Here is a 14,093-nt window from a genome sequence, read left to right as displayed (position 1 = left end):
CTTTTGGCATTCCAAATCGTACAAAAATATTAGACCTAATAAAATCTGCAACTACCTTCGAGTCATTAGTCCGAGTGGCCTTAGCCTCCACCCATTTGGACACATAATCAACTGCCAGCAAAATATACAGAAAACCAAATGAAGTAGGAAAAGGCCCCATGAAATCTATACCCCAGACATCAAAAATTTCTACAAAAATCATCGGGACTTGGGGCATATGATCCCTACGGGTTATATTACCTACCCTTTGACAGCGATCACATGACTTACAAAATACATAGGCATCCTTAAACAATGAAAGCCAATAAAATCCACTTTCTAAAATCTTATGAGCAGTCCTCTTGGGTCCAAAATGACCTCCACAGGCAAAAGTATGACAAAAAGCTAGAATCGATTGGAATTCCATTTCACTTACACATCTCCTCATTACCTGATCTGCACACCTCTTCCACAGGTACGGGTCATCCCAGATAAAATACTTGGCGTCGCTCTTCAATTTATCCCTCTTCGATTTTGGCCAACCTGCAGGAAAATTACCAGTTACCAAATAATTGACCAGGTCAGCATACCAAGGCAATTGAGAATGCAAGGAAAATAAATGCTCTTCAGGGAATGCATCCTTCAATGGCTCATTGTCCTCCCCAACTGGTATGCGACTCAAATGGTCTGCTACTAGATTTTCTGAGCCTTTTTTGTCCCTTATCTCAAGGTCAAATTCCTGTAGTAGCAATATCCACCTGATGAGTCTCGGTTTGGCATCCTTCTTGGTCATTAGGTACCTTAACGCTGCATGATCAGAAAATACAATTACTTTAGCTCCTAACAAATATGACCTGAATTTTTCTAAAGCAAAAATAACCGCAAGAAGCTCCTTCTCAGTGGTGGAATAATTCAACTGGGCTCCATTCAAGGCCCGGGATGCGTAATAGATGACATGAGCCGCCTTTCCTACTCTTTGCCCCAGTACAGCCCTAACAGCATGATCACTGGCATCGCACATGATTTCAAATGGCAAACTCCAATCGGGGGGCTGGATGATTGGGGGTGAAGTCAACAATTCCTTCAGCTTGTCAAAGGCTCTCTCACACTTGTCATTAAACTCGAAGGCTACATCCTTTTGCAAGAGTTGGAACAATGGGGCCCCAATTTTTGAAAAATCCTTGATGAACTTTCGATAAAAACCTGCATGCCCAAGAAAAGAACGCACCTCCCGCACATTTGCGGGGTAAGGTAATGCAGAAATAACGTCTATTTTAGCCTTGTCAACCTCGATGCCCTTAGATGATACAATATGACCCAGGACTATCCCGTGCTCAACCATAAAATGACATTTTTCCCAATTAAGCACGAGATTAGTCTCTATACACCTTATCAGGATCAATTTCAGGTTATCTAGACACGTATCAAAACTATCACCATACACACTGAAATCATCCATGAAAACCTCTATTATTTTCTCAACATACTCAGAAAAGATGCTTACCATACATCTCTGGAACGTTGCAGGTGCATTGCATAATCCAAATGGCATTCGTCTATAGGCAAAGGTCCCGAACGGCCATGTGAAGGTTGTCTTCTCTTGATCCTCTGGTGCAATTGCTATCTGAAAATATCCTGAAAATCCATCCAAAAAGCAATAGTAAGCCCTACAAGCTAGACGTTCAACCATCTGATCAATGAAAGGGAGAGGGAAATGGTCTTTTTTAGTGACGGCATTTAGCCTACGGTAGTCTATACACTGCCTCCATCCAGTGGGCTTGCGTACTGGTACGAGCTCACCCGTTTGGTTGGCTTCTACCGTTACTCCTGCCTTCTTTGGGACTACTTGGACCGGACTCACCCAAGGGCTATCAGATATTGCAAAGATGATCCCCACATCTAGCAATTTTAAAATCTCTTTCTTTACAACTTCCATCATGAGGGGATTAAGCCTCCTTTGAGCCTGCCTAACAGGTTTGACATCCTCTTCTAGTCTAATCCGGTGCATACAGATGGCCGGGCTGATTCCCTTAATGTCAGCAATTGTCCAACCTATCGCCTCTTTATGCTCTCTAAGGACCCGGATCAGTTTCTCCTCCTGGGTTTTTGACAGTGCCGATGAGATAATCACCGGGAGTGTCTCATTATCACCCAGATATGCATATTTCAGGTGCTCTGGTAGAGGTTTCAACTCCAGTACAGGTGCCTGCACCACAGATGGCAATACCCTCTGGTGAGGTTAGGGAGTAAATATAGGTAAGACTTCATATCTTTTCGTGGTGGTCTGCAATGAGTGTAATGCACCTATTGTGCATTTTAGATCTTCACTCCACTCCACCTCAGGAGTTGTTTCCAACTCGAGGTGCTTGGTCAAAGCTACCTCCAACTCATCCCTGCCAACAGTTTCAAATACTTCCTGCACCGCAGGGTCAATAGCACTCACAGAAAAAACTGAGCTAAAGTTGGAGTTTGAGGGATATTTCATAGTATCAAAGATATTAAAGTGCACAATTTTCCCATCAAATTCCATGGATAAGGTACCCTTATTAACATCAATTTTTGTCTGTGCTGTGCTCATAAAGGGTCTACCCAATAACAACGGTGAGGGATCAGGGGAGTGATCATCATCCATATCAAGTACATAAAAATCAGCTGGAAACACCAAATCATTAACTTTCACCAACACATCTTCAACCAACCCATCAGGATATGCATTAGTGCGGTCAGCTAATTGAATGATTATTCCAGTTTCTTTTAATGGACCTAGCTTTAGAGAAGCATATATAGATTTAGGCATGACATTAATTGATGCTCCCAAGTCCAACATGGCCCTTCTAATCACAGTGTTCCCTATCCTACAGGGGATAGTAAACATACCTGGGTCCCCGCACTTGGGTGGAAACTTTCTCTGCAGGACCGCTGACACATTCTCCCCAACAATAACCCGTTCATCTCCCCTCAATCGCCTTCGGTTGACACACAAGTCCCTTAGGAATTTGGCATATTTTGGTACTTGTTTGATTGCGTCTAAGAGGGGGATGTTTATCTCAACCTTGCGAAAAACCTCCAAAATCTCCTTTTCCTTATCCTGCTTCTTCGATTTTTTCAACCTGCTAGGGAAAGGAGGCAGGTTAGTTTTAGCTGTAATTACTGGGTCAGGAAGTACCTTTGGGTCTGCACCATTGCTGTCCTCCCTTTCAAGCTCATTTTCGATCTTTTCCTCATCCTTATCCTTAGGGATCACAGGTTCAGGCCCCTGAATTTCCTTCCCGCTCCTCAGAGTCATGGCGCTCACATTCTTCGGGTTCAACTCAGGTTGAGATGGCAGCTTCCCTTGGTTCTGGGAATCCAAATGGTTGATTGTTGTGGCCATTTGACTTATCTGATTCCTTATATCCTACATTTCGGAGTCCGTCCTTTGCTGACTTTGCACCATGGTTGTCATCATTTGTTGATTTTGCGCCATGGTTTGTCATCATTTGTTTCATCATCTCCTCCAAAGATGGACCAGAGCTTGGGGGCGGAGGTGGTCGGGATTGGTATTGCTGCTGGTACCCTGGTGGCTTATTTGGCACAAAGTTAGACTGCCTGTTCGGTGTAAAGTTGGGTTGCCTATTCCCTCAATAACTGAGGTTGGGATGATCTCTCCACCCGGGGTTGTAGGTGCTTGAGTAAGGGTCGTACTGCTTCCTCGGCGCGGCGCGTGGTCAGCCATGTTCACCTGTTCTGCAGTTTCTTCCTGAATCATTGGGCACATGTCTGCAGAGTGACCTATACCAGTGCAAATCCCGCATGCCCTGGCTTGTGATGCATTTCTCACAGCCTGTTGCCTAACAAACGCGGTCAACTCAGTTAGCTGCTGCTGCATGGAGGGTGTCTCTACCTCATTCACCCTGCGTATTGGACAATCCTCTCGCGTACCGAATTGTTGTGAATTCTCTGCCATCCTCTCAATCAACTCCCGTGCTTCTTGAGGGGTTTTGTTCACCAGTGCCCCTCCACTTGCAGCATCAATTATGCTCCTGTCCCCAAAAAGGAGCCCCTCATAAAAATACTGAATGAGCAACTGCTCACTTATCTGGTGCTGGGGACACTTGTGCAACAAGAAGTTGAACCGTTCCCAATACTCATAGAGTGACTCCCCTGGGTGCTGCTTGATCCCACAAATTTCTTTCCTCAGACTTGCAGCCCTGGACGCAGGAAAATATTTATCCAAAATTTTTTTCTTCAATTGGTCCCAAGTGGTGATGCTACCTGGTGACAGGTAGTACAGCCAGTCCTTCGCAGAATCTTTCAAGGAGAAGGGAAATGCCCTCATTTTTATCTGCTCTTCTGTAATGCCCGGGGGCTTCATGCTGTTGCACACGACATCAAACTCCTGCAGATGCTTATACGGCTCCTCACCTGGTAAACCATGGAAAGAGGGTAAAAGAGAAATCAAACCAGATTTTAACTCAAATGAAGTGTTTTCACTCAAACTCGGGAAAGTAATGCACAAAGGCTGCTGATTTAAATTAGGGGCAGCCAACTCCCTTAATGTTCGTGCATTAGCCATGGGAATTTCTTCTTGCTCCGAGTCACTCGAAGTGTCACCAAATGAATCTGTTGGTTCAACTCCTGACTCAGGTCTCTGAGATGTAGCACTGGAGTGCTCCTCTCTGAGCTGTCTGGTTTCCTTCCTCGTTCTACGCGCGATCTTCTCTACTTCAGGGTCAAAAATCAAATCACCTGTACGAAAAGATCGAGGCATACACTAGAAGAAAACCAGAAAATTAGGACAAAAAATGAATTTGAAAAGAAACAAATAATAACGCCAGTCCCCGGCAACGGCGCCAAAAATTGACAGGTTGTCAGCCTGTGCAATAATAAAACCTGCTCAAACTAAAAGTAATTTCTGTAGACAGCGGTAAGCAGGGTCGAATCCACAGGGACTGGGAGTAATTGTTTCTTTTCAAACTCACAGTGACAAAGAGGGGTGTTTTTGTGGATAGACAACTAAAAATAATTAAACAATCCAACTAAAAACAAATAATTAACTAGCACAAGTTTAGCAGGAATTAAATCAAGTATAAATAAATTCTAGCCAAGGACGCAACTACTCTGGCACAGTCCAATCATCCGATCATTGATGCAAGAGATGTTCACTTAATGTATTAATAGGCTAGTTATAGTCTGACGACCAATTTTTCCTTAAATTATTGATAACCAAGGTACGACCGTTGATTACCCCTAATCAGCAAATACTCCTAGGTACGACCATAGGAAGTAATTTTCCAATTGCATTAATAACTAGAAAAACCTAGCCCTAATCAATAACACGCTACGAGGGTTATTTAAATTAGATCGCACGTTCCCCTAATGTATAAACACACCAGTTGCCACTAATATTAATCAATCAAACAATTACGGATTTAATTGACTAAATTGGCACGAGATTAATAAATCACATTGAACATCGGGCCCTTGACATCCAATTAATAAAATAATCCCATGAAAATTCAAGCAGACAACGTGCAAATATTAATAAATTAAGGAACGCGTGAAAACTAAGTAGATCTCACAGATTTTCGGGACTGCGCCGTCGAGTTGACCCTTGACTAGATGGAAGGCTTAGCCACGCCGCATAATGAAATCACCACACGAATTAATAAATTGCAAAGGCATTGCGTTTTCTATTAGGAAGCAAGGAATAAAAGGTGTTTTTCCCGTTGGGGAATATTGTCGAACACCTGGCGTGTGTCAGAGGCCAGTCAGGAGAAGAAAAGAAAAACTAAAGACTAGGCTAAAAACTAAACTAAAAGATAAACTAAAGCTAGAGATGTCTTCTTTCCCTACGTTCTCCCTATTTAAGAAACAAAAGAAAGATAGACTAAAGCTATATAGGTGGTCCCCACACATGTGGACAAAGCCTCCAAAGTACTTCTTGTTCCAAGTCTCTTTTACGTAGCTTTCTTTGAAGAGCCCAAATGACTTATAGCTTTGTGGTCCCCACCAATCCAAGGGCCCAAGAATTGAAGCCCTTAGAAGTCTCCATATTCTTCATAAAATCCCTCCTTTCTGGTAGTTTTCTGTTTCATTCCTGAAATTAAGTCCAGATACCAAATATGAGTAGATATCAGCAATTAACACAATATTTATCATGGATGAAAAGGAAAATTAATAATAAAATTACTAACAAATTATACCCTATCACTATCCCGTGCTCAACCATAAAATGACATTTTTTCCAATTAAGCACGAGATTAGTCTCTATACACCTTATCAGGATCAATTTCAGGTTGTCTAGACATGTATCAAAACTATCACCATACACACTGAAATCATTCATAAAAACTTCAATAATTTTCTCCACATATTCAGAAAAAATACTTACCATACGCCTCTGGAATGTTGCAGGTGCATTGCACAACCCAAATGGCATTCGTCTATAAGCAAAGGTCCCGAACGGGCACGTGAAGGTTGTCTTCTCTTGATCCTCTGGGGCAATTGCTATCTGAAAGTATCCTGAAAATCCATCCAAAAAATAATAGTAAGCCCTACAAGACAAACGTTCAACCATTTGGTCAATGAATGGGAGAGGGAAATGGTCCTTTTTGGTGACGGCGTTTAGCCTACGGTAGTCTATACATTGCCTCCATCCAGTGGGCTTACGCACTGGCACAAGTTCACCGGTTTGGTTAGCCTCTACCGTCACTCCTGCCTTCTTTGGGACTACCTGGACCGGGCTCACCCAGGGGCTATCTGATATTGCAAAAATAATCCCCACATCTAGCAATTTCAAAATCTCCTTTTTTACAACTTCCATCATGAGGGGGTTGAACCTCCTTTGAGCATGCCGAACAGGTTTAGCATCCTCTTCCAATCTAATCCGATGCATACAGACGGCCGGGCTGATCCCCTTGATGTCTGTGATGGTCCATCCTATCGCCTCTTTATGCTTTCTAAGGACTCGGATCAACTTCTCCTCCTGCGTTTTTGAGAGTGCAGATGAGATAATTACCGGGAGTGTCTCGTTGTCACCCAAATACGCATACTTCAGGTGCTCTGGTAGAGGTTTCAACTCCACTACAGGTGCCTGCACCACAGATGGCAATACCTTCTGGTGAGGCTCGGGAATAAAAATAGGCAAGACTTCATACCTTTTTGAGGTGGTCGGCAATGAGTGTAATGCACCTTTTGTGCATTTTAGATCCTCACTCCACTCCACCTTAGGAGTTGTCTCCAACTCGAGGTGCTTGGTTAAAGTCACCTCCAGCTCATCCCTGCCAACAGTTTCAAACACTTCCTGCACTGTAGGGTCAATAGCACTCACAGAGAAAATTGAGCTAAAGTTAGAATTTGAGGGGTATTTCATAGTATCAAAGATATTAAAATGCACAGTTTCACCATCAAATTCCATGGATAAGGTACCCTTATTAACATCAATTTTTGTTTGTGCTGTGCTTATAAAGGGTCTACCTAACAACAAAGGTGAGGGATCAGGGGAGTGGTCATCATCCATATCAAGTACATAAAAATCAGCTGGAAACACCAAATCATTTACTTTTACCAACACATCTTCAACCAACCCATCAGGATATGCATTAGTTCGGTCAGCTAATTGAATGATTATTCCAGTTTCTTTTAATGGACCTAATTTCAGAGAAGTATAGATAGATTTAGGCATGACATTAATTGATGCTCCCAGATCCAACATGGCCCTTCTAATCACAGTATTACCTATCCTATAGGGGATAGTAAACATACCTGAGTCCCCGCACTTGGGTGGAAACTTTCTCTGCAGGACCGCTGACACATTCTCCCCAACAATAACCCTTTCATCTCCCCTCAATCGCCTTCGATTGACACACAAGTCCCTTAGGAACTTAGCATATTTTGGTACTTGTTTGATGGCGTGTAAGAGGGGGATATTTATCTCCACCTTGCGAAACACCTCCAAAATCTCCTTCTCCTTATCCTGCTTCTTCGATTTTTCCAACCTGCTAGGAAAAGGAGGCGGGTTAGTTTTAATTGTAATTATTGGGTCTGGAAGTACCTTTGGATCTGCACCATTGCTGTCCTCCCTCTCAAGTTCATTTTCGATCTTCTCCTCATCCTTGTCCTTAGGGATCACAGGTTCAGGCCCTTGAATTTCCTTCCCGCTCCTTAGGGTCATTGCGCTCACGTTCTTCGGATTTAATTCAGGTTGAGACGGCAATTTACCTTGGTTCTGGGAATCCAAGCGGTTGATTGTTGTGGCCATTTGACTTATCTGATTCCTTATGTCCTGCATTTCGGAGTCCGTCCTTTGCTGATTTTGCATAATGGTTGCCTCCGTCCTTTGCTGATTTTGCATAATGGTTGCCATCATTTGTTTCATCATCTCCTCCAAAGATGGACCAGAGCTCGGGGGCGGAGGTGGTCGGGGTTGGTATTGCTGCTGGTACCCCGGTTGCTTATTTGGCATGAAATTAGACTGCATGTTCGGTGCATAGTTGGGCTGCCTATTTCCTCCATAACTGAGGTTGGGATGATCTCTCCACCCGGGGTTGTAGGTGCTTGAGTAAGGGTCGTACTGCTTTCTTGGCGCGGGCGCGTGGTCAGCCATGTTCACCTGTTCTGCAGTTTCTTCCTGAATCATTGGGCACATGTCTGCAGAGTGACCTATACCAGTGCAAATCCCGCATACCATGGCTTGTGATGCATTTCTCACAGCCAGTTGCCTAACAAACGCGGTCAACTCAGTTAGCTGCTGCTGCATAGAGGGTGTCTCTACCTCATTCACCTTACGTATTGGGACATCCTCTCTTGTACCGAATTGTTGTGAATTCTCTGCCATCCCCTCTATTAACTCCCGTGTTTCCTGAGGGGTTTTGTTCACCAGTGCCCCTCCACTTGCAGCATCAATTATGCTCCTGTCTCTGGAAAGGAGCCCCTCATAAAACTACTGTATGAGCAGCTGCTCGCTTATCTGGTGCTGGGGGCACTTATGGCACAACTTCTTGAACCGCTCCCAGTACTCATAGAGTGACTCCCCTGGGTGCTGCTTAACCCCGCAAATTTCTTTCCTTAGACTTGCAGCCCTGGATGCAGGAAAGTATTTCTCTAGAAATTTTCTCTGCAACTGATCCCACGTGGTAATGCTACCTGGTGGCAGGTAGTATAACCAGTCCTTTGCAGAGTCTTTCAATGAGAAAGGGAATGCCCACATTTTTATTTGCTCTTCTGAGATTCCCGGGGGTTTCATACTGTTGCACACGACATCAAATTCCTGCAGATGCTTATACGGCTCTTCACCTGGTAAATCATGAAAAGAGGGTAAAAGTTGAATCAGACCAGATTTTAGTTCAAATGGAGTGTTATCATTTAAGGTGGGGAAGGTAATGCATAGAGGCTGCTGATTTAAATTAGGGGCAGCCAACTCCCTTAATGTTCGTGCATTAGCCATGGTTCCTTCCTCCTGGTCAGAGTCACTTGAAGTGTCACCAAACGAATCTGTTGGATCAACTCTTGGCTCAGGTCTCTGAGATGCAGCACTGGAGTGCTCCTCTCTAAGCTGTTTGGTTTCCTTTCCCGTTCTACGCGCGGTCTTCTCTACCTCAGGGTCAAAAATCAAATCACCTGTACGAGAAAATCGAGGCATACACTAGAAGAAAACCAGAAAATTAGGACAAAAAAATGAATTTAAAAAGAAACAAATAATAACGCCAGTCCCCGGCAACGGCGCCAAAAATTGACAGGGTGTCGAAGCCTGTGCAATAATAAAATTAAACCTAATTGCCAGTTAAAATGACCAAAACCCAATTTCAAGTACTGGAGCAGGGACTCTAGGTGTGCAATGGGTTACTTGATTCACCCTGTTCCCGAAGAGTTTGCTTAATCCGATATACTCGAATGGAATGGTTATTTCTTTTCACAAATAATTATGAACTAGTAGACAGGGCAAGTAGGGTCGTATCCACAGGGATTGGGTATATTTGTTTCTTAAGAAATTCAAAGTAACACAGGGGGTGATTTTGTAGGAATGATGCCAATCAAATAAATTCAAATAAGAAAATGAAAATAAAAATAAAAATAAATAACTGACTAGGAATTAAACAATGATTCACTGAACTCAGAGTAATAATAATTAAAGCCCAAATCAATTAAAACAAGAAAACACTCAAAAATAAGATAAAGTAGGCAACTAAAAGTCAAAATGGCAATTCACTCAAATTAAGGTAATATTAATTAAAAGTCCAGCCAAGAAATAACTTTAGCAATGGTTCACCTAATTGATCATTGAAGCAAAGGCAATTCCAATTATTCATCAATAAATAGGTTATAACTACCAAACAAGCGATGGCAGTCAACCCCTTCTTACTGTGTCGGCGATTAAGATACACCCGTTAATCACTGCTCTAATTGAGAAATAATCCTAGGTACGCCCGTAGAATTTAATTCCCCAATTGCCTTACGTATTAGAGGAGCCCTATTCTAACCAAATAACACACTACCAGGGTTATTTTAGATTAGCCCGCGTATCCCCTTGACACGAATCTAATCGTGCCAGCTGTCACTATTTCAGGACAATTAAACAATTACGGATTCAAGGTCCTAATTGACAATAGGTTACCAAATCAATTAATTTTCTGGATCCAAGACAATCAATTAATTAAATAATCATAAGCATAGCAAACAAGGAATATGCGAATACCAATAAATAAAAGGGAAAGATTAAATTAAAACGATCTCACAATTTTTAGGTGATTCAAAGCATCCGTTATTTCTTGACTAGAATGAGAAAATTAGTTCATATTTGATGAACTAAGTCCGCGGGAAATTCCAGCAAAAGTCACGGCCATTGACTGCATTTCAGGAGCCGCAATTCGTCGAACAATTGAAAGGCAAATGAAAGTTTACAGGTAACAATTGAGTCTCTTAATTGTTTCTAGCATCCGTAGAGTGAAGCCACTCAAAAGGTACAAGGAGGAAAAGTCAAAGTGGCTAGCTCCACTTCTCCTGGCATGCGTGAGAGCAAGCCGAAAAGGAATTCTCCAGGAAGAGCTAATGAATTGCTAAGCTAGTACTCCTTGTCCCCATTTCAACCGTGGAGATTGCCTATAAAGGCTCAAAAGAAAAGTCAAAAAGTGCGGCTACAAAACTCCAAGAAAAGTGACCCCCCCTCCATCCTCTGCAATGCCTCTTTTGTACTATGTTTTCAGAACCGGACCGGATAGTGACTCGGCCGAGGTCAGGGGTCAGGGGTCAATGGGTTCGACCGGGGGTCGATAGGGGTCGAACCGGATGACGTCATAAATAAAAATTATTTAAAAATTAAAATATTATATATATATAATATCTGATAATATATTGATATTAATAAAGGTATATTCATATATATTTGATGTTTCAAATATATTTAACAAAAAAATACAAAGAAATTAGAACAATCAAGTAGCAATTTATATTATTTAATAAATATTAACAAGTTTAGAATTAAAATTATGAATTTAATTGAAAAATAACATCAAATTTTAGGATAATATTTATAAAGTATCAAATATTTGAGGTATATCAATAAGTTTTAACAATTTAGGGGGTCAAAACATAATATTAAAAAGTTTGAATTTTTTTTTAAAAAAATTACTGTTGAACCGGAAAAACCGATTTTTACCCGGTCAAATCCGGTAAAACCCGGTTTTTGACCGGCTTTGACCGGGTTTTAAATTTCCGGTTATTTAATGTGACTCGGACCGGCTACCTGGCCGGTTCCCGGTTCGACCGGCCGGTCCGGTCCGAGTTTCAAAACAGAGCTTTTGTATCCGATGATCTCCCCCTCTTCGCATTGTGCGGCCCATCCAGGGAAAAGAGCACTTCAGCCCAAAATGACCGCAAAGGGGCTTGTGTGCCTTGTCTTCCAAAAATGCCCTTCCAAACCTTCTATTTTAATTTCTCTTCCGATGACTGCCAAAGTGGCATTAGTTGTGGTATTTTTTATCTACTTCCTGAAATCAATGCAAACTACGGAAAATGAGTAGAATCCAGCAATTAATCCACATCAAGTCAGGTAATAGGGAAAATTAATAATAAAATAAATAGTAAAATTACAACCTATCATTAATTAAAACTAGTAAGTGTATGCCTAAAAGATATGTTTTAGTCAGAAATAGAAATTTACACTTTGAGTAATTTAATTTACTTATTATTTGACAAAATTTACTTTTGTTTAAATTAAACTTACTAATACTAAAAGTAAAAAATTTCCATATTTAAGTAAAAAATCACCAATTTCTAAAACGGTTTTACCTCTCCAAAGTTGGTTGCCTCTGCTGAAGGTTATCATTTACTTGGTCCTTGATTCTCCAAAAATAACTGAAAAAAATGTATATTTTCAGTCTTTCAATCTCATATGTAGCGTAGGTAATGGCTTATTACTGAACTACATCTTGGGGATACACTTTTCGGCCAAATGAGGATACACTTTCGGTCCGATACACTTTCTCGGGCCTGAATTCCACTGGCCTCAATTCAGCTAGAAATAGCAAAGATAAATTATAATTTTCCCAACTATGAATACTTTTATTTTTCATCTTCTCTGCAAATGATCTTGTAGAAGAAATCCCCACAAATTCTTAGGGTATAGTAACTTTTATACTTCAAAAGGTAAATTGGAATAAATATTAAACTTACTTTTTAAATAAATAAATTACTATTTTATATCCCAAACTTACTTTTTAGAAACTAAGTTTAATTCAAGTAATAGTAAGTTTTTATACATAAATAGTAATTCTTACTGATAACATGGTAAAATTGATTAATAATCAAAACTTACTGATTTATGAGATGCATGTACTATTTTACTTTAAAACATTTTTCAAACTAGTATTAGGAAATTTATTCGAAATAACGATAAGATGTTTCATTAATGATTATGTTGATCTTGATTCCTATCTTTTGATGTTTACAAAACAAATGGATGATACTAATATCTCTTCAAGATATACTTTCAGTTATGAAGTTATTTGATTCCATGAGCAAGTGCAATTGAAAGAAGACAAAGGTTGCTGAAAGCTGTCGGACGCTCAAAAAGACTGCATCGGACGTCCGACAACCATTGAGTATCTTCGGACGCAGAAAACCAGCCTACCGGACGTCCTAAGGAATTGAAGAAAAATTCTCAATTTTACATCATACCTTCGGACGCAGAAAACCAGCCTATCGGACGTCCGATAGAATTGAAGAAAATTTTTCAAACTCACTGCCTGCTGTCGGACGCAAGCATCGGACGTCCGACACTCCAACGGCTAGTTGACTCTTCAGCTACTTTCTATCCGTTGGAAGCACTAATGAGGCACTTTCTTGATCCTATATAAATAGTGGTTGGTCAGATACTTCAAACAACTTTTGCACACTGAAGATACAAAAGATCTAGAGTGATTTTAGTGAGAAAATACTCATCAAAGAAGATTTGTAGTCTTAGTGGTGTGAGGTTCATTATAAGCTTTTCATTTGTGAGTGAATCTTTCATGAGTGTAGCTCTGTGAGGGTTGTCCTGAGGGATAGTAAAACGTCCTGGCTTGACCGAGTGGTGTTCGGGGTAAGGAGGAGGTGAACCTTCCTTTGTACGCAAGAGTGATTGTAATTCATCAATTTGAAGAAGCTTATTTGAATTAATCTACAAGCTCAAGAGGAGCTGTGTAGTTAATTGGTTTGCAACTCTTTCCCTTTTATTTACTTATTGTTATATTGCGATCTTCTAATTGCTTATCGATTAGCTTTTCGATTGGTTGTCTTCGATCCTTACAGATTAATTTTTAGTACCTTAGTTAGTAAGTACTCATAATATATCTGTATAATACATGATTATAGGTATAATTTAAAAAAAATTATTTATATATTTTAAAATACTATGAAAAATAGTTTGACTTTTCACATAATCTTGTAAAATATGTAATAAAATTTTGTCGTATTATAAGTTTTTAATCATTTTCAATTTTTGAAAAGTTTGAAAGTTTGGATAACAATAACAACAAATCTTCCTAGTTATATATAGAATATTACTTGTTTATATATCAAAATTTTTATAATTTAACACCTATGAATATAATAAGATGATCAAGTTTTAATAAATTTACATTTGAGACACAAGAAAT

General features: G+C 40.5%; 2 protein-coding genes across 2 annotated transcripts in view; both read right to left on the bottom strand.

The window, feature by feature from the left end:
• Positions 1-14,093, bottom strand: part of LOC113711208 (uncharacterized) — a 195,439-nt gene that overhangs the window by 155,333 nt on the left and 26,013 nt on the right. Inside the window, exon 5 of the mRNA XM_072066952.1 lies at positions 921-1,653. Coding sequence (XP_071923053.1) covers positions 921-1,653 — 733 coding nt within the window. The remainder of the gene's footprint in view (positions 1-920; positions 1,654-14,093) is intronic.
• LOC113711211 (uncharacterized) lies at positions 1,662-3,352 on the bottom strand. Its single transcript, XM_072067438.1, has 4 exons — positions 2,748-3,352; positions 2,360-2,573; positions 1,780-2,209; positions 1,662-1,669 (listed from the first exon to the last, which is right to left on the bottom strand). The coding sequence occupies exons 1-4, from the start codon at positions 3,350-3,352 to the stop codon at positions 1,662-1,664; spliced, it is 1,257 nt and encodes a 418-aa protein (XP_071923539.1).

Source organism: Coffea arabica, chromosome 10e (assembly GCF_036785885.1).
Source record: "Coffea arabica cultivar ET-39 chromosome 10e, Coffea Arabica ET-39 HiFi, whole genome shotgun sequence".
NCBI classification, from domain to species: Eukaryota; Viridiplantae; Streptophyta; class Magnoliopsida; order Gentianales; family Rubiaceae; genus Coffea; species Coffea arabica.
Note: the sequence above shows the minus strand (reverse complement) of the source record. Positions and strands in the feature narration are given on the sequence as shown.

Bases quoted from the DNA above. Each gene is read 5' to 3' on its own strand.
- LOC113711211 (XM_072067438.1), bottom strand. From the start codon at position 3,352: ATGGCCACAACAATCAACCATTTGGATTCCCAGAACCAAGGGAAGCTG. The intron at 2,574-2,747 runs GCTAGGTCCATT...CTCACCGTTGTT, and splicing joins TCTATATATGCTTCTCTAAA to ATTGGGTAGACCCTTTATGA. The intron at 2,210-2,359 runs GTAGCTTTGACC...TAACCTCACCAG, and splicing joins TTGGCAGGGATGAGTTGGAG to AGGGTATTGCCATCTGTGGT.